Genomic DNA, 19,279 nt, shown 5'->3' with positions numbered 1-19,279 from the left:
AGGCTGATTGCAAGTCCCTTACATGTTATGGTCTTCTGATGATTTAGTGCGCAAAGGTTTTAGTTTGTTTCACATTGTCTAAGGGTGTTGGCACCACCGTAGGAGATGAGGTCTGATGCTAGTCAGTGTGGCCTCAGTTCAGGTTTTCAAGTGTCCTTTCACATGTCCAGGGGATGATTCAGGTCACGTTCTCTAGTGACAATGGGAGGTCACTGTGAGACTTTCTGAAGAGGCTTACCATCCCTTTGGAATGGTCAGTCTTCCCAAATTCACCTCTCTTGCATCATGTAATAGCAGCTAGAGCTGCTTACTTGATAAGGAAGTTCATGTCCCTTGCTCCCTCAGCTATATAATTGAACTGGAAGTTACCTGGTGGCTATCACAGCTAGGCATTTCTCTCAATAGCTTTGGCTTTATCTGGCACAAATATGCAATTTACCGTGAGGGACCAGTCTCTGTCATCTCAGCTGCAATATAGTTGATGTAGCAACTCAAGTTGGGGCCGTTTTGCTAGCTATTGTACAAAAATATCAGGTCACAGAGCAAATTACTGGTGGACTTAGGCATGAAATTCTGTGTGTCTGCAGTGTTAGTTAACGTTCTGTGTGCTGCAACACTTGTAGGTAATTTAAGAGAAACACTATAAGGACTGGCTGGGGTGTTTTGTAGCATAGAGCAATCAGTGAAGTGCACTCACACTTAAGTGAGCGCTTTGGAGACCTCTTCTTACAGCTACACAGCTTCTCACCTCCCTTTGTAGCAAGTATTTCTTGGCTCAAACTGTAATATCCATAGAGTATTACAGAAGCAAACTACTATCCATTACTTGAAGGTTTGCTTGCTTAATCTCTCTCGAAGGGCTGAGTGTCCTGGGTACAGGCACTTAAACTGTCACACTTCATTAGCTGTTGTAACAGCAGCTGGCTACCTCAGTGTGTTCTGCTGACTGTAAATTGACATTGGACAACTGCTTCAGGATTGCCCTCTCGAAGTATTGAAATGTCTGTTTCAAATATTTGATCACTCTGATGCACCTGTGGAAGTAGAGAACATACGCCAAGTCTAATATCCTGCTGTTGCGGGATTCAGTATTGTGTGATGCCTTATGTGGAGGAGGCTTTAAATGTTACTGTTTCTGTTACTTGGAAGCAACATGGGAGAACTAAAGTTTGTTTGTGAATGTTAATTTCATCAAAAACCCTGGCTAAATGCTAGGAAACTCATGAGACTGATATTGATAACATGCTTTTGTTCTGGCCCTTTATTTCCCGATATATATACTTTTAAGTTATTTGTCTTTCATGGTGTTTCTAAATGCTTATAGGACTTTCATTATTGCGTAGATTTAGGGCAAAAGATCCAACGTATTGCAAAACAGCATTCAAATCCCAAAGAAGGAATGCCTCTAAGATTACAGCAGCATTTTCTCCTTAAAATAGACAAGCAAACACCCTGTTGTTACTTGTCTGTTCCAGTGTCTAGTTCTGAACCCCTGAATGAGTTAAACAGGTTTGATCTAGACATCTGTGTTGTTTTTGTGTATTAAAAAATAAAGTAAAATCAGGAGGTACGTTTTGTTTACCTTAAGCCTGTCTTCTATGCCACAGAAAGGCAACTTCTGTCAGCAATAGTGTGTCCAGCAGGAGCCGGGCAGGGATGGGGCCCCTGTGCTCGGCCCTGGGGAGGCCCCACCTCGAGTGCTGGGCTCAGGTTTGGGCCCCTCGGGACAAGAAGGGCCTTGAGGGGCTGGAGCGTGTCCAGAGAAGGGCAGCGGGGCTGGGGCAGGGTCTGGAGCACAAGTGTGCTGGGGGGCGGCTGGGGGAGCTGGGGGCGTTTAGCCTGGAGAAGAGGGGGCTGAGGGGAGCCCTTCTCGCTCTCTCCAACCTCTGAAAGGAGGCTGTAGCGAGGTGGGGGTTGGTCTCTTCTCCCATGTCACTAGTGACAGGATGGAAGAAATGGCCTCAGGCTGCATCAGGGGAGGTTTAAACTATATATACAGGAAAAACATCTTTACTGGAAGAGTGGTCAGGCATTGGAAGAGGCTGTCCAGAGAGGTGGTGGAGTCATCATCCCTGGAGGTATTTAAAAGACGTGTAGATGTGGCACTTCAGGGCATGGTTTAGGAGACATGGTGGTGTTGGGTTGACTGTTGGACTTGATGATCCCAGAGGTCTTTTCCAACCTTAATGATTCTATGATTCTAAATCTACAAAGCTAGCTAGGTTTAGCTATCTGACCTCCCTCTGGTGATCCACAGTGCTGGATAGGAGGGGATCTGGAGAAGTCTCCATGGACTGCTTGGTGACTGCTGGCAGTAATGATCAGTAGCCTGGGAAATCATGTGATTCAATCTTAAGATCTGAATGCTTTCCCTAGAAGTAGGAAAATTGACTCTACTCATTCCACTAGACCACAGAAATAATTTTACCAACCATACGGTTACACTTAATGTTCATTGAAGAGCAGCAGTAAATAATTCAGTAAAAGGAAAAAGGACTATTTTCAGCTTAGGGTGCATTTTCTTGTTTTTGTTTTTGTTTTCTCTGCCCACCTTCTGAATGACTGGTCTTTACAGCTGGCTGATTTTTTGGTAACAGCGGTGTTAAGGCATGGATGACGCTGTTGCCTAATTCTGATAATCCTCCCTCCTTTCCTCAACTACGTACTGTCACCTTGCATATTCTGTAAATGCTCAAGTAACATCACTTCTGTAAAAGTAAGGAGTATGTAGACTTATTTGCTTGTGTACCTGTAATATAAATCTCTTCATACTCTGTGACTCCTCCATGATAGGACACACATATTACTTGCACAGAAGTACCCTGTTAATGTAATGAGGAATACATTCTTAGGCTGTCACTCTGTTTTGTAAAGCAGCTCAGTGGAAAGGATACGTGGGGGATGAGGGGAGCAAGTCAGACTTCTGGCTAAAACCTGCTCTATTGCAAAATTCCTGTCAATTGCAGTGGCTCAAAGGTGGGACCTTTGTATTCCTTTCCTGAACAAACACCTACAGAACCTGACTTGCCTTGGTAGAAATTTTACTGCTGGCTTCAGTGGAAGCAGAGCCTGGGCCAAAAACCAGTCACTTAATAAAGAGCATTTGAGGGAGGGGAGGAAGAAAATCTGTTACCAACACAAACTGAAACTCAGACCTTTGCCTTCCAGATAAACTGTAAAGAAATGCTTTAAGAGTAAGCTTGACTGCTGGAGGGTGATTTCCTTGTGCCAGTTATTAGCTGAGTCTAAGGCTTGACTTTGTGGTATGAACTGAATGCCTGCAGATGACTTGTAGGCTGTATTAATGTTAAAACAAATAAACTCACTGTCCTGTGTTGTAGGATGAGTAAGCTGTGTAACTCTAAGTTAGTGTAAGTCACTCAAAAATCTTGTTGCACCTCACTTGCTTGAAGAGGCTGGACGCTGCTGCTCAGGCTGCAGGTGCTGGTCTGTAGCGTGCAGAGTGGCTGGAGTAGAAAGTGGCATCCAGAGAATGGGTGAAATAACCATGATACCTTCTGTTACCACCACCGCAAATAGCCAGGAAACTCTTCAGAGGGAATGGGGAGGAGCAATGTGCATCTTTTCCCCCTCAAGAGAGGAAAGAGATCCTTACAGCTAGCTGGGAGAGAGGGCAGATCCTCTGCAGAGGATCCCAGACTAGTGGGGTTTTTGCCCAAAGCTGGTGCAGAATCTGTCTTCTGCCTCAGCAGACATTAATGCAAGTAAAGGGTAAGCCCAGACCTTGTCTTGTTTGAGTGCCAGTGGATATTTCCCAGCCTCAGGGTGTGGAGTGAGCTGGGGGGAGTACCTCATCTGAGCCCAAAAAGAAGCGGGTTTGGGGGTTGGGGTGAAGGCAGTCAAAATATAAAGGAGCAAAGCATGTCTTTATGAAAGTGGAGGAGAGGTAATGGGAGGGAGGTGAAAGGGCAAGCTAGACCATAAGCTATTATAAGAAATACAAGCTGGAGCAATGCCCGGAGGCATGTAAAACCCAGGGTGGTATAGTAAAAGAGGCTGTTGTAATTGATAATTGAAAACTTGCAAGACGTTATGTGCCTAACAGTTTCTTACAGGAAAAAAAATTCATATTTCTGATTTGAAAGTCCAAGAGACAGATGAACTTGTAACTGCATCTGGGTTTGGACATTCCTGTGCTCACCAGAACTTAGTAACCGTGTGAAAATTCAAACTGGGTGAAATCTTTCATGAGCTGGAGCTTTACTGAAAAGATATCTGCACACCAGTGTTGACCCATTAGGCTTCAGTCCTGCTGCATATACATCGTGGCTGCCCTCAGCTCACTGCTAGAGTGCTGGGCTGTTTCATGTTTTCCTTGCTGAGGTAAAAATATTCACTCACCTGTAAAGAAACAAACATGATCCAAATCTTTGACTTCTGTGCTTCCATACTTAAAAGTAGCAGCAAGGTGGTACCACATTTTTTCCTTTTATACTGTCTGGTACTTTAATACAGCTAAAGATTGTTTGACATGCATATTATTAAAAAAAAACCCCACACATTAAAAAAAACTAGAACAGACAGTACCATTTTCCAGCACTTCTTGCAAGTGTACAAGAGCTGGGCTTTCATTCTCCTTAGAACAGCATCTGTACACCGTAACAACAGACCTTTTATGTATCCTTGAAATCAGCTGGGTTTCAGGAGCTTGTTGCTAAGGTGTGAGCTGTCGCGGAGGAGTGTTCACTACTTCCGTGCTGTGTTGCACCTGCTTGTAAACATGGTTAAAGTCCTGAGTCCCTCCTTTTGATGGTCCTGAAGAGTTCCTTGAGGTCCAAAGTGTTTTGTTCCCTCCCTTCCCCCAGTATTTTAAAAACACTCTAAAATAAAGAGGAATTTCTACAGTCTGGCTATAACGCAGAAGAATTATTCTTTTTTAAAAATGTACGTATGGTTACCCTGTAACCGTCATAGATTTTCACTCCAGGGTCCCGTGTACTACTTTGTTCTGTGGTTCTTCCTCCCATAGCACAACTCTCTGACATAAAGCTTTTCCAGAGAGGCCGCTGTGCTGAATATAGTTACAGGAGCGCAGAGCAGAGTAAGTTGACTGTTATGCTGTCTGCCCTCAAATTAGGGCTTGTAAAGGGCTGGGAAATACCTGCAAATGCATTTTTGTAAAAAGTTGTAGGAAAAAGTCCAATGAAAACGTGCTTCTACACAGAACTCCCATTTTTGTTTTGCGTTTTTGCACATAAATCTTCGGCTCCTGCAAGGAGAAGTGGTTTGAACAGCTGAAAGTTGAGGACAAGTAGAGTGTGGTAGGTCAGGTGATGGCACCAGAAAAAAACGTTTGCCTTACACGTGTGTTACGATGTTGACAGGCACATCTATTTTGATGCCGTTTTGCTGCTTGAGTCAATGGGAGTAGGGAAGTGTATAGAGGAAAGGCAGTTCTGTATGCAGGGAAGGGCACTGGGAATTGTGACCCTGGCTTTATTGTGGCTTCCTGTACAAGAAGGGGTTACTGCTTTTCTTGCAACTGTGCCCGAACTTGTGTTTAGAAACAAGAGCAGTGGTGGCTCACTGGGCTGTTTGGAGCCTCAGAGGTCTGGTGGCTGCAGAGCTCGCGGTTCTCTGAATGAAGGCGGATTGATGTGGAATACTGATGCCAGTCTTGCTCCTTCCAAAAATGAAAACCAGACTGCTGCAACAACGCAGGAAAATAGTCTTCCAGTCTGCTATGAATATCATACATGAAAGAAAGCAGTAATAGGGCTTTTCTGCTTACAGTATATCAGCTGTTAAATATAGCACAGAGCTGTAAAAAGCAGAGCAAATTCTAATACATCTTTTATACATGGAGGGCTGGACCTAATAAAACTTCTGCGCTAGAGCGCTTGAAAAAGAACCTTTGATTAGTTTCTATTGTTCTGTTATTACAAAATTGGTGGGCTGACTGGAGAGTCTGTAGAAACAAGGATTTTGTCTATGGGTTTGCACTGGTGCCAGAAGTGCAAACTCTGGCAAACTCTTGCTCATGTGTGGAATAAGCTGGGGGGGACTACCTTGTCTGAGCTCAAAAAGAAAAGCCCAGTAGAACTCCAAACTTCTATATTTGTATTGCTTGCTTGTGTCTTGCAAGGTCTCTCACTGAAGCTTGCCTATTGATAAAAGTGTAATGCGGGTGAGACAAAAGCAGCCTGTGGCTGGGTATTTGGCTTAATAGAGGTTTTGACCATAAATCTGCTAATGACTTGTCTTTGTATAGCGTGCTTTTGGTTCCTAGCACACTTGTTTGCGCATGCTGGACCCGGTGTGTTAGGTCGTGTTTGGCCATGGTACATCTATACCGTAAGATGAGGAAATCAAGACTGTAGAGCACGTAACCTAGAGAAGGATCATGGTTAGTATACAATCTCCTTATTTTGACTAGCTACGTGCAAAATTAGTTGGGTTTTAAAAATAAATAAATCCTCTAATGAGGGATGTCTTAGTGGCTCCATACAGTGTCCATTGTCAGAAAGGGTGCACGAAGCATTTATTATGTTAATGCCTTGTATTGTGTATCTCTTGATTGGAGCTTTCCCTGTCAGTCTAATAGCAAGAAATTGCTGCAATCCAAGTTATTTGCAAAGTAGCCTTAAGATTTTTGTAACATTTCTTTAGGAAAACATTTCTCCTGATTTGTGTTTATTCTTTTTATTTGCTGGCTAACTGGGCCAAGTCTTTTATGCTGCATTTCTGTAACTGTAATATGTGTAGCTGTGTGGTAACCAAGAAAAAAATATGAAGGAATTGCATAAGTTATGGGAGGACATACTGAAAGAAGAAATGATCTCCACCTGTCTCTGTTGTTCTGTGAATAACTGGATCTTATACTGAGGTCTTTGAGACCGCTGGATTGGGTTTTTTTGGCCTGATCTCTTGGTCCAAGATCTTGGTCCAAGATTTGAGACCAGAAGTATAACAAAAGGGCAGACCCAAAGAGTAGAATGGCTTTCAGTTAAAGCAAGTCAGAGCTGTGTACAAGTAGAGAAAAAACTTAAGGGGAGAGATTTAAATAGCTCAAAAGAATGTAACCTATTTGCCATGCCCATTCCACAGAAATATCTTTCCTCTTTATAGTGACTTAATATAGCTTCCAGAAGTAAAAATAGGAGGTAGTTAGCCTCGTAAATCTTCTCCATTAGCTGTTATAAAAACATCCTGCCATATGCAAATGTTTGAGAACTAGCTCTGTGCTGTATAACTCCCTTTTGTTCCTAATACCCTCTTGCTTTTTCTGCTAGAAAGTGGAGGTAGGTAAGACCTACTTTGCTGGTGTAAGGATGCAAATGACCCCAGTGTTTGGACAGGCAACTTTACTATTTTTTCTCCCTCTCCTTTCCCTAACACACGTCTAAGCTCAATGTCATCTGGAAAGGAGACTTTCTAGAGGTTGTCACTGTATCCTATTTCGAGAAATGTGATTACTAATTCTAGTAAACAGAATGCTATGGTAAGTAGGCTCGTCTGTTCAAGTACAGTCACGGGTGACCTGTGAGATCTCAGAGGGGAAGCCCTTCTTAAGCTCTTACAATTGTTTTTCTGCCTTTTTTACAGTTACATTTTTATGAACGTTTTGCTGGGGGCATGGGCCTGACAGTATTTTTGTTTGGGTTTTTTATTGTTTTTTACCAAACATTGGGAATACCCTATTTTTCATGAGGCATTTTAAAGTGCTCACCATAATTTAAAGAAATAACTCCCTTGGATTGCTGGTGACATTCACTGAAAAAAAAATGCAAATCTTTTAAGCATAATCCACTGCATATTTAATGCATATTAGCATACACATATGCGTTTTGTAAGGCTTTAACTATCTTGTTCTTTAACTGAAGTTTCTTGATCTTAACACTTCTGTAGAATATTTCATTAAATTGCTGGGAAATATAGTTGGATGATGAGTTAAAGCACTTTGCATCCTGAGGAACGCTGCTGTGCAGGCATGTGCCAGACACTGCCCAAAAGCTGCAGAACGCAGCTCCTCGTGCGGTGGGGACGAGGGGACAGAAATTTATTGCTTGAGAATACTCAGCGGGGGGAAATGTTCCCTGCTTGCAGAGCCTCTCAAAGGCAAAGGAACTAAACGATGTTACTGCATAGCACATCATTGTTTTGAGAGGGACCTGGTGTCAGGCAGATAGCAAACTCCTTTTATTTTGGACTTCATGCTTAGACAGATCTTTGTACTGCTTAACCAGCATAATGTGTTACTGTTAAAGTGATCAAAGTGCTTCAGCAGAGCATTTTGTCCTTCTCAGTGTTGTATTACACTAGGAAATGTTTGTTTATTAATTTCTTGTTGTTCTGTTCCAGATTGCTGATCTACAACTCCATAAACTGGATGAATTGGACTGTTTGATCCAGGGCCTCCTTTATGTTGATTCTGTTGGTTTCAATGGCCAACCAGAGTGCTATTATTTTGAAAATCCTACAGATCCTGAACAGTGCCAGAAAAAGCCTTACTGCCTTGATAATCCATATCCTATGCTGCTGGTTAACATAGGCTCAGGGGTCAGCATTCTAGCTGTGTATTCTAAGGACAACTATAAGAGAGTCACAGGATCCAGGTAAACTTAATTCTGTGTTCTTTCAATTCTATTTTCTTCTCTCCTTAATAATTGAACAGATAAAAACACCCAGTAGGTACAGCCCCAAACTGTGCTTGTCTTCCCATCTCTCTTAAAAGCCCACCAGTAGCAAGGCTGGAAATATCCTAGGACTTCTTCAGAGACAGGGGTCTACATCAGGGAAATCATTGATCCATTCAAATTTAGAGCTGTCTTACTCTCTTCTTGGTGTTCTTACCTACTTATCTCGTGCTGTGAATTGCCAAAATAAAGCTGCCCCACTAAATGGATTGTCTCTCCCTTGCTTTGATCCCCCAGAACAGCCAGAGCAGCGAAATAAAAATGTATGGGCTAAACAAAACCCTCTTGCTTAGTAGTCATAATGTATCCAGGGTATAGGAAAAACCTTGCAGAATTACCTGGTACTACTGGATTTTGGTAGAGGAATCTCCCTAGATCTCTTCTTTCCATAGTGATTGTACTAGTCTTTGGACCATGCTGGTAAATTAAGGAATGCCAGCACGTAAAGACTAGAATCTGACTGTCTGTATTCATACTTTGTCCTCAGTGTGGTTTCAGCCTCGGTCAGCTAGTGCTCTCTGAAATGGTTTGTAGGGTACTGGTGAGTTGAAATGGTCTCTGGCCCATGCTCGGTAAGAGACTGCTCTGTTTAAGAACTCAGTTCAGTAGTGTGGATGCAGAATTTTGTTCCCAAGGCCAAAAATCAGATTGAGGCGTGTTTAAATATACTCTATAGATGTGGCAACAGTGCTTACCTACAGCAAATCACCTCAGTTACAAATGTGTCCATCCAGGCTAGTAGTAAAAATACCAATAAGTCTACCCCACTTCTTTACATGTGCAAACTAAATTGATGTACTTCATTGTTAGTAATCTTAAAACCAAAACCAAACAAACCAACCACCGAAACAGAAACCTGAAAGAAAACCCCTCCAAAACAACCAAAGAAGCTTTTTGGATTTGCTCTAGTAGCCTCCAAAGCTGCGTTCTGGCCTTCAGTGCGTGGTACGCTATTAATACAGTTTCTCCTGTACTGCACTTGGCCGCATATGTGTCTTCTGTTGCCTTATCTAGGGTATATCTTTGCCGCAGTGGTAGCCCTGAGCTGTTTTTTCTGTGTACGATAAACGCGAGTTGAATGGAAGAGGTGCCGCGTACAGGGGCACGATCACCGCCCTGCTCCTGCTGGCCGCGCGTCCTGATGACAGCGCTACTAGATGTGTTCTGAAACACTGGGCTGCTAATCCAGGAGCAGTGACTGACTGGTGCTCCTGCCTGACCTGTGCTTTCTCCTGAAGTGCAAGAGTGGTGTCTCACTGATCCTCTTATTTACAGTGGCTCCAATCGGTGTGACTGCAGTCATTGCACATAAGCTAACTTTCTCAAGGGTTAGGAAAGAATGAGGAAGGATGTAGAGGTTAGTAAGTTGAAATTCACGTCTGTTAAGGCTGAAGAGTGCAAAGTAGAATTTTAGTGAAATGAGTTAGCAACCTGTTATGCACTGCCAAATACTCCCTGCTAAATTTATATAGTCAGTAAATACTGTACTTGAGCCTGGGCAGGATACTGAAGTGGCTGCTCTTTGCTCAGAGTTCTTTGGAGGGTTGAGACAGACATTGCGGGCTGCCGGTAGCTTTGCTCTGACCAGGAAGGACCCAGACTGCTTCCTGCCCCTGTCTTGGCTGCTTGCCACTGCATAGATATTTAGCTTTGATCGCTGTTTATTCTTTTATCACTGACTTAAGCGATCTGCTGGCTAATTATTCTTGCAGAAGGAAAATTTGCTAGAGTGCTACAAGTAGCAAACTGATTTCTGCTGTGTTGGATTGGATCTTATTCTCAGCTAACCCTTTATTTAGCATCATTTCTCCTATTTAAATATTAAGGACTTAAGATTGGCTCAGTTAAAACCACGGTGGATGACATTTGTGTTAAATAGAAACTCAGTTTAGGGCGTCTGTCTTTGCTCCTCTGAGGGAGGAGTTGCAAGCTATAGCTGGTAGCTGTGTGGACCGTGGTGAAAACAGGAGTCTGGAGAGCTGTGGTAAAAGCTGTTTCAAGCTGCTGGTCTGAAGGAACTGTGCTTTTCTAGTCTTGGAGGAGGAACATTCCTGGGCCTGTGCTGTCTGCTGACTGGCTGCGAGACATTTGAAGAAGCACTAGAAATGGCCTCAAAAGGAGACAGCACCAATGTGGATAAGCTGGTGAAAGATATTTACGGAGGAGACTATGAGCGGTTTGGCCTTCAAGGGTCTGCTGTAGCCTCAAGGTATGTGTTAATTGAGCTGTTTTTAAGGAGCTTCTTGGGAAACTTACGGGGCGTGATGAACCGAGTGCGTAATCCCTGGACTATGCACCATGTCCATGTGGAAATGTCACTCTGAATGTATCATGTGGTTTGTCCTTAGATCTCTCACCTACTTCTTTCTCTCTGTCTTTTTTTTTTTTTTTTTTGTAGCTGGGTATAAGCAATGCCTGGTGTAGTTTGCTTCCCTTTAAATTACAGTTGTCTTAAAAGAGGTGTCTTTGCTCATTGTTCTGCCGTTCCAGTGAGATCCTTTTCCACATGTTCAGTCTGTCTCAAATTGATGGATATCAAATCCAAGCAAAGCTTACTAAATGATAAAATTTCTAAAGGCTTATAGCACTCCTAAATAACTCCTATTAAAAGGAATAATCTTCCTCACACAGCTTTGGCCATATGATGAGTAAAGAAAAGAGAGATTCCATCAGTAAAGAGGACTTGGCCAGAGCTACTTTGGTCACCATCACCAACAACATAGGTTCTATTGCTCGCATGTGTGCATTGAATGAGGTAAGACAGCATATTTACTATAAGCTTAAAACCTTTGGAAAAAACGTAGTAAGATTATCAGAATACAAAAATGCAAATTGGTGGTATAGTAGGTGTGTAGCTGGCCTTGGTAAATATGCACATATTTAATGCTGAGCACTAACTCTTGTGACTTGTGTTACCTGTATCCTTGATGCAAAGTGTTGAGGTACTTTGAGCTTCAAAGGTAAGGAAGGGGGAGAAAAGTTGACTGTAAAGATCTCCTTGAATCACTGGTGCTTAGAGCTGTTCAGTTGCTCTCAAGCTGTAATACATAAATAATAACGCCTTTGTAATCCAAATTAATACTCTCAATTACCTTTTAGTTATTAACAGGTCTTACTATACCGTAACAGATCTTTTTTTTAAATACTGTTTTGCTTGGCTTGTTTCCATAGCACAATGGGTTCGAACTGTGTATTGTTGAATGTTTTGACAGACGTAAGATCCATTGTATTGGGTCAGAGGGAAGAAAAATATAGTTCATTATTCTGCCTCAAACTCCTGTCAGACACTTGCTACATCCTTTTCTTTAGGCACGATAACTGTGGATGGATTGTTCCATTCATACACCCTGCCAGCTTCCAGCGGTTAAAAAACCCAAACAAGCAACCAAAAAAACCCCACCCCAAACTCTAAATATTTGAGCTGTTATGTGGTAACTACTCTCTTTTGTCTGCTCACAGTGAATTTATCTAATCTTTTTTTAAATACATTGATGTTTTTAGCTCCACAGAATTCTGTGGTTAAAAGAAAGTGCTTCTCTCTTTTTTTTTTTCCAGTCAGCAACACACCCACACCCATACCTCCCCAATAAACCCAACAAAACCAAAAAACTCACCAAACTGCTATCTTACTACTTTATGGGGTCCTACCTAGCTTTTTGCTTTATGAGAAATAGCAAATAATTCATCCCTAGAGCTTTTGGTGGGTTTTGGTTTTTTAATAAACATTTACACATCTCCCTCTTGGTCTTTCCAAGACAGAAAGTCCTAATCCTTAGTCTCCTCTCCTATGGAAGACACTTTGTGTGTGTCTTCCACAGTTGCATTTTGCTTTTTAATCTTTTTACAGTTCTGATTTTGAGATCAAATGATCAGATCTTCATGCAGTATTCAGAGTGTGGCTGGACAATGAATTTATGTGCTGGCATATTGATAAATTTCTTGTTCTGAGTTCCTTTACTAACAGTTCTTTTGTATTTTATTTTTGTGAACTTGGAGGTTGTATTTTTCAGAAACTATCCACAGTCCCTCCAGTCTTTCTTGAGTGGTGGTGGCTAATTTGGAGCCTGTCATTGTGTACTGAAGTGTGTCTGTCTCTTTCCCCTTCCTTTTGTGTCATTTCACTCTTAAATTAAACGTCTGCCATTTTATTGCTCAGTCACTGGGTGTTAAGTCTTTTCAGCGTTGCTGTGCTGTTTGGTTTTTATTCTGACTCTCCAGAATAACTCTGTATTCCAATAAATGTTACGTTTGCTGCTAATATCCCTTTCTAGAGCACCTCTGAAGTATGTTGAACAGCACAAGTCTCAGCGTATGTGTCGCTGATGACCTCCCTTCATCGTGAAGAGTGGCTACAGACTCTTTTTTCCCCGCAGCTGGACTCTTTCAGTCAGGATGGTTCGCTTTCAGTGGTCTCTCTGCTTTCAGCTTCTTTACAGTGTTGCCTTGTGGCATGGAGTTCAAGCAGCATTGTACAGGGCTATCAAAGCACGGAGAGTTGCAGCAGGGAACCACATGCGATGCGATCAGAGCGGGAATTGGGCTGCCGATGAAACTGATGCTTCTGGGTCATTGTGAAAAAGCTCCCAACATCTTCGTTTTGTGGGCAGGCTCGCTCAGACTGGGCATCATCCATACCGTTTTGTGGAGGAACGTGAATTGATGTGTAAAGTATTCTTCATTTGCCAGACAATGTCAAAGTAGAATTTCTCCAGCAGAGCTAAACTTATTCTGTAGCTTTAGAGGAAAAAAAAGACCAAACAAACAAACAAACAAAAAAACCACAACAAAACCCTTCATTTGGTAGCTTTCAATATTATTAAAAAAGATTTCAGAAATGATTTAGCATTGTAAGTCAGCTAGTCTCCGGATAGCTTGATCTCAGGGGGAAAAAAGTAGTGCTGTGGTTCTGTTAAATAATTAGACACCTCAGTTGCCTTTGGGAGATACAGCTCTGATTCTCACTAAGCTGGATGAATGAAATGCCCAGATAGAGCTTAAAAACCATTGAATATGATATAGTCTTTTGTGGAGTTTGTGTATATTACATTAGGGTTGTGGTGAAGCTCACTTTTAGGTTCTTCGACAAAATCCATTTATGCCCTGAAGCATGAGTTTTGATAAGTTTGGGGTTATTTTTTCCTTGCCCCCCCACCCCTTCCTCCAATGATTGCAGCTTTAATATTGTACTGAAAATGACTTGCATATGTGCAGGAAAAAATGAGGCTGGGGAATAAATGAAATATTCTGTCTGCAGAACTTCAAAGCAAAGTTTGCTTGCACAAAGTTGGCAGTAGGGTAGAGAAATTCCATAGTCTGGAACCATTTGGCTACACATCACTTGAAACACTCTGTCCTAGGCACAGCAAAACTGCATAAAGGAAACCAGTCTCCCTGGTTTATACTTTTCTTACTAGTAGAATATGTAAGTTGCATCAGAACAAGGCTGCTTGCAAAAATACGTGCAGAATATTTTTTATTGCATCTTTGATATAGATTCCCATATTCAATTAAATTGGCAAATACATGTATATACTATATTGAAGCTAGGCTATAGCTTTCTACTGCAGGGCAGTTGAACGATTTAGCAAGACCCGACAGGGTGGTAGGGTGCGTGTCTTTTCCAGGATGTTGTAATTTGGTTAGCTTAAGTAAGCGTTTCATCACCATCCCTTCATCAGTTTAAGGCTTCTGTCTTTCAGCTTTGAATATTTCAGCAGTGAACAATTTAAAAATAAACTGGCAAGACATTGTTGAGAGATAAAAGTAGCATTTCTTCATTTTCCGACTCATGAAAAATGCTAAAGCTGGTTTTAGTTCATTTCAAAAATATAGGAAACTTTATATCTTTAACATAACTTTTAACCTTGTCAAGTCAAGGAAAGCTGGAAAATAAAATTGATATGAAATTTGCATGTTGATATACACTCTACTGTTCTAGTAGATAAGATTAGTATTTTTAATCTAAAATTTTCAGTAATTTTTATACTCGGTATTAGATACTGCTTGCTTGAATTTCTGGTTAACACTAGCTTCAGGTATATATTCAGCAAAAAAAATAGTTTCATGCAAAAGAAATTAAATAGTAGTTTCTAGTCAGTTTGAATGGTATTGCAGTACAGGAAATTAATTAGTTACATGTTTGTCCCTCCCTTGTCAGAAATTCCTTCAGAAACAAAACTGTCTTGTCAGGGGATGCAAAGTGCTATTGGCCATGTTTAATAGCAGCCTTTTGATTTGAGAAGTTCTTATTTTTAGCCATATAAGTTCCTAGGAAGAAGTATGAATGCATCCCGATGTGACTGCAGAGTCTAAGGGGATAGATCACCAAAAACCTGAATTATTTAAGTAAAGTTTGTGCCGATGTGTTTGGCCGGAGGACAGTCAAACACGTAACTCAGTCATCGGACATACGGTAAATGAATTATTGCATCTGGGTATCGGCACTCTCCAACGCTGAGGGTTCGGTGAGGATGTTCTCTCCGGGATGTCACCTGCGCAGTGCTGGACACGACAGAGCCGTGGTCTGTAGCCAACTAATTGCTGCAGAACCAAGTGTTTGGCTTTATAGAGCTGTGTGAGTCGAGAGAGGTAACACCGGGTCATTTTAGCTTCTATGCAGGTTTTTTGCTGGTAATTTTCAGTAGAGGACTCTTGAAGATAATGGTTCTAGGGCTCCTTCCAGACTCCTGTAAAAGCTTATGTCTCCAGGATTCAGCCTCCTACCGAATTGTCTAGGCCAATTCTGCTGTATGATGAACATCACATGGTACAGCAATTCGAAACGCAAGTGCATTTTTGTGCATAACACGCAAAACTGGGCTTGGTAAGGTAGTTACGGGCGTTGTTTAAGCACGAGAGCTGTTGCTTACATACACTGATGTGCACCCAACTAAGGAGAGTGCGTGGCTTTCTCATTGACACCGTAGTGCTGATTGTTCAAAAATCAAGCTTTTATATAAAAACTGAGGTCAAGTGAGCTTTGAAACGAATGCAATACACGTCAAGTATCATGTTGGCCATCTTCTGCTTGCTTTTTGAAAACGGAACCACAGTGCAGATAACGGGTAGTGAAAGATGCTTCTTCCCATCTCTAATGTAATCCTTCTCAGAGACCCTTCAGAGGGTCTCCATCTGGGTTTAATAATCACAGTGATCACTGAAAGGTTGCTTCGTTTAACAAGCGGGGGGAAAGATGTCTTCAGTGCAGCCACATCGTATACAAGAAACCAAACACAACAAAACACTCAACCCTGTTCATGTTGGGAAGGTCCTGGGCTTTTAAGCAAATACTCACTATCTGTGACATTCTTTGGAACAGAACTACTTTTTTTTGGTTTTGGGTGTTTGTTTTTTTTCCTTCCATCATCGCTACTTAGCGGTCGGTAACTTTTCAGTCTGGAGAATTTAAATGGAACCCAAAATTCCCATTTAATTTTACAGCGGAGGCAGAAGTACATTTTGAAGGAGGCAAATAATGTAGCGGAACATAATTTTTGCTGGTCTGCTTTTTGATTTTACAGAATATCGACAAGGTGGTATTTGTTGGCAACTTCCTCAGAATTAATATGATTTCTATGAAGGTGCTAGCGTATGCTATGGATTATTGGTCCAAGGGACAGCTGAAAGCTTTGTTTTTGGAACATGAGGTAAGGAAATATATGTTGAACTTCTGTTTGTAAGCGCAAAAACCTCTTGCTTCTTGACTGGAAGTTAAAAGGGAGAATTTCAGTGCCATTGCTTTGAAGTGAATGCGCAGACTAAGTTCTGCATAAATATAATTTAATTACTAATTCATTTGAAAATACCCCTTGTTAATTCCCTGGCTCGAGCGCTAATCCTGTGGTATTTGTTGCTAAACGATGCACACCTCTGATTTTTGCTTTCTGACCCTAGTGCCATCATTTGGTCTGGTATAAAACTTCAGCTAGAATTAATTTTGTAAGCGTAGTTTTGAGGGGACCGTCAGATAGATGTGTTCATAATGGAAACTGCCCCGTCTCAATGCACATCATTACAGTGGTTCTGTGATTCCTCCTTCTTTGACAGTTTTGGAGAACTGTGTAAGATTTCTCCCAGTAAAAGGTCCTTTCTTAGACCTAAACAGGATAACGTTCATCATAATTCAGATACAGCAAATACTTGGCACAGAAAGGTCTCTTAATCGTCCTAACAGAACTGAGGACTTTACATGCTCATGCTGATGTCTTATTTTGGAATTTGATTGGGTTTCTTTTGCTTTTGCCTTCTTTAAAGGGTTATTTTGGAGCTGTAGGGGCTCTTCTAGAATTGCTTAAAATGACAGATGATCAGTGATGAAGCTGCCTGAGGAGGTTCCTACTGCAGATGCTGCTGGATAAGAGTGAAAGCCACTACAAGGATGGAAATGAAGCCATTATGGTAGTTCTACCTGCTGGATTTGTAAATAATTTAAAATCCTTTTAGCTGATCTTTAACTTCTGGGTTTTGAGCTTATACTTTAGAATTCATACTGGGAATACCGAGATTTTTTTTTTCTGTACACTGTATTTTTTAGGGGAAAAAAATGTGCAAAGTGGCCAAACATACAGATTTTATGGATTTATTTTAAAAAGTGGATACTGTTTAATGTGATATGAGGCATCTGCTTTTCTTCTGGGGTTTACTGATTAGTGTGGTAATTTTAACTTCATTTAGTAATCACTCTAGGAGATTTTTTTATCTTATTTTCATGACGTTTCATGATTTGTTCTTGGTTTCAAATGAAACTACAAAGCTGATGCATTTTACTGTGAAAACTAGTCATTGATTATTTTTTTTTTTTTGCCTTTCCTTTCCTCATTAGATGAGACACTTTTTTATTTAACATCCCCCTGCACCTCCCCCAAAAAATAATTCACAAGCTTTCTGTGACTACCTGGGTTTCTCGGCAAGACTGCAGGAAGACTTGGTGGGGGCAGGGGGTTTAAGGTTGCAATTTTTCAGTAGTCATCACTTGCAGCAGGTACACGCTGCTGACTGGTTTTACAGGACTAATTCTCCTCTATATTAAACATTTTAAACGAGATGCAAACTACAATTTTAATTACTTGCTTAACACTGAAATGAAATCCTGTTTCTGTTGAAAATCTATGCTCTGTATGAAGAGTTCTTCAGTACAGATGTTATTTATATGGTACATACTTGGCATTAGATGACACAGGGAGGAGATTTGGTTTCATTTATTTGAAGACTTCTCTGTAGACTGCAGCTTTTAACTTGATCTTAATCAAAAACAACTGATAACTGCATTATTCAAAGCCCAGTTTCTAAAATTATAAAAAATACTGACTAATGTATTTTCTGGTTTTAAGGTGATGTTAGCTTTCCCTCCAGGACACTAAGATTCGAGTGCTTATTCCAACACAGTATTTTCTACCTTTTTTTGATTTGTGGACCTCTCTGGATTTCCCCCCCCCCGCCCAGTTGTGTTGAGACCCCTTTGAAATCTATGTACTTAGATTGCTGCGTAGCATGTGTGAACTTGCTTTTCTTAGACACCGTGAGGGCTCACAAATCAGAGGCTGAAAACCAGTCCATAAATTATTTTGTCTTGCAAAACTGTATGTGATGTCACAGAATGTAAAGGGCTCATTAGAGGGACAGTGTAAAATTCAGACGTGTGTATTATCCAATATATTTTTGGAAGGGGGTTTATTTCACTTTTTTAATAGTCATTAATTTCCATATCTCCCAAATGTTGAAATAAATTAATATTAACCGAAGTGTTAACTTGTCTGATGGAAATAAAGACCACTACTGTTTTGACGGTTTTGATGCATCTGTCGAATTCATTTCTGGAAATCAGTTACGTGAAATCCATACCACTGTTTTGTGACACAGATGACTAGTTATTTCCATGATAATTCTTTAGTTATTGATGGCTTTTTTTACCCTTTGTTACATGGCTTTGGTCTTGGAAGCTTTTTGCCTGCTTGAAGTTGACTTTTTCATAGACTGTGAACTACAACATGAGGCAATTAGCATGTGGTAGTGGATAACTGAGCGTGAGGGAAGTGGGGATGGTTCTGCTCAGTGCCCCTAATTTCTCATGAGCAAAACAACACTTCAGATAAGCTTGTTTGCTAAGCTTTGCTCACAGCTAGAGATTGGGTTGTGTGTCGGTTGTTTTTTTAAGGAAGGCTTCAGAATGTTGAGAGGTGACTGCACTTCTTATCACAAACTGTAGAGGGAAGCATAACATCAACCATGTAAATGCGCTTTGCCAAAGCGGTGGAGCGCGGGGCAGTTTGAGGTTGGTTGGTTGGTTTCAGAGAAAGATTCCATCTTTTTCTCCCTGGTCAGCTTTTGAAGGGAATTTGATACGGGAATGTCTTATCACTTGAGTGTTCTTGCATTCTTAGCATTTATAGTTATGTGAAGGAAGAATATAATGTTAAGTAAATATGAAGTAGCACTTCTTTTAAGATTAAAATCCTCTAGTCCTTTAAAAAAAAATTTAAACCCTAGCAAGTCACTCAGGAAAATATATATGGATACGCAGGATGCACAAATTGGAGCGGTGCGGTTGAAGGAGGGAAGCACAATGCTGACAGCCCTAGCGTTAGTTGTAAGATTCCAGGGGCCGTCAGGTAAGTTGTTGATCA

At 41.1% G+C, this 19,279-nt stretch overlaps 1 protein-coding gene across 2 annotated transcripts in view; it reads left to right on the top strand.

Moving 5' to 3' along the window:
• PANK1 (pantothenate kinase 1) overlaps positions 1 to 18,445 on the top strand; it is a 31,932-nt gene extending 13,487 nt beyond the window's left edge. For both annotated transcript variants that reach the window (XM_064463773.1, XM_064463774.1), the window contains exons 3-7: positions 8,323 to 8,576; positions 10,690 to 10,866; positions 11,289 to 11,412; positions 16,178 to 16,303; positions 16,911 to 18,445. In XM_064463773.1, coding sequence (XP_064319843.1) covers positions 8,323 to 8,576; positions 10,690 to 10,866; positions 11,289 to 11,412; positions 16,178 to 16,303; positions 16,911 to 16,970 — 741 coding nt within the window. In that variant the 3' untranslated portion in view covers positions 16,971 to 18,445. The remainder of the gene's footprint in view (positions 1 to 8,322; positions 8,577 to 10,689; positions 10,867 to 11,288; positions 11,413 to 16,177; positions 16,304 to 16,910) is intronic.
• Positions 18,446 to 19,279: the final 834 nt, after the last annotated feature.

Source organism: Phalacrocorax carbo, chromosome 12 (genome assembly GCF_963921805.1).
Source record: "Phalacrocorax carbo chromosome 12, bPhaCar2.1, whole genome shotgun sequence".
Taxonomy (NCBI): Eukaryota; Metazoa; Chordata; class Aves; order Suliformes; family Phalacrocoracidae; genus Phalacrocorax; species Phalacrocorax carbo.
The sequence above is the reverse complement of the archived record's forward strand: the minus strand, read 5'-3'. Positions and strand labels throughout refer to the sequence as shown.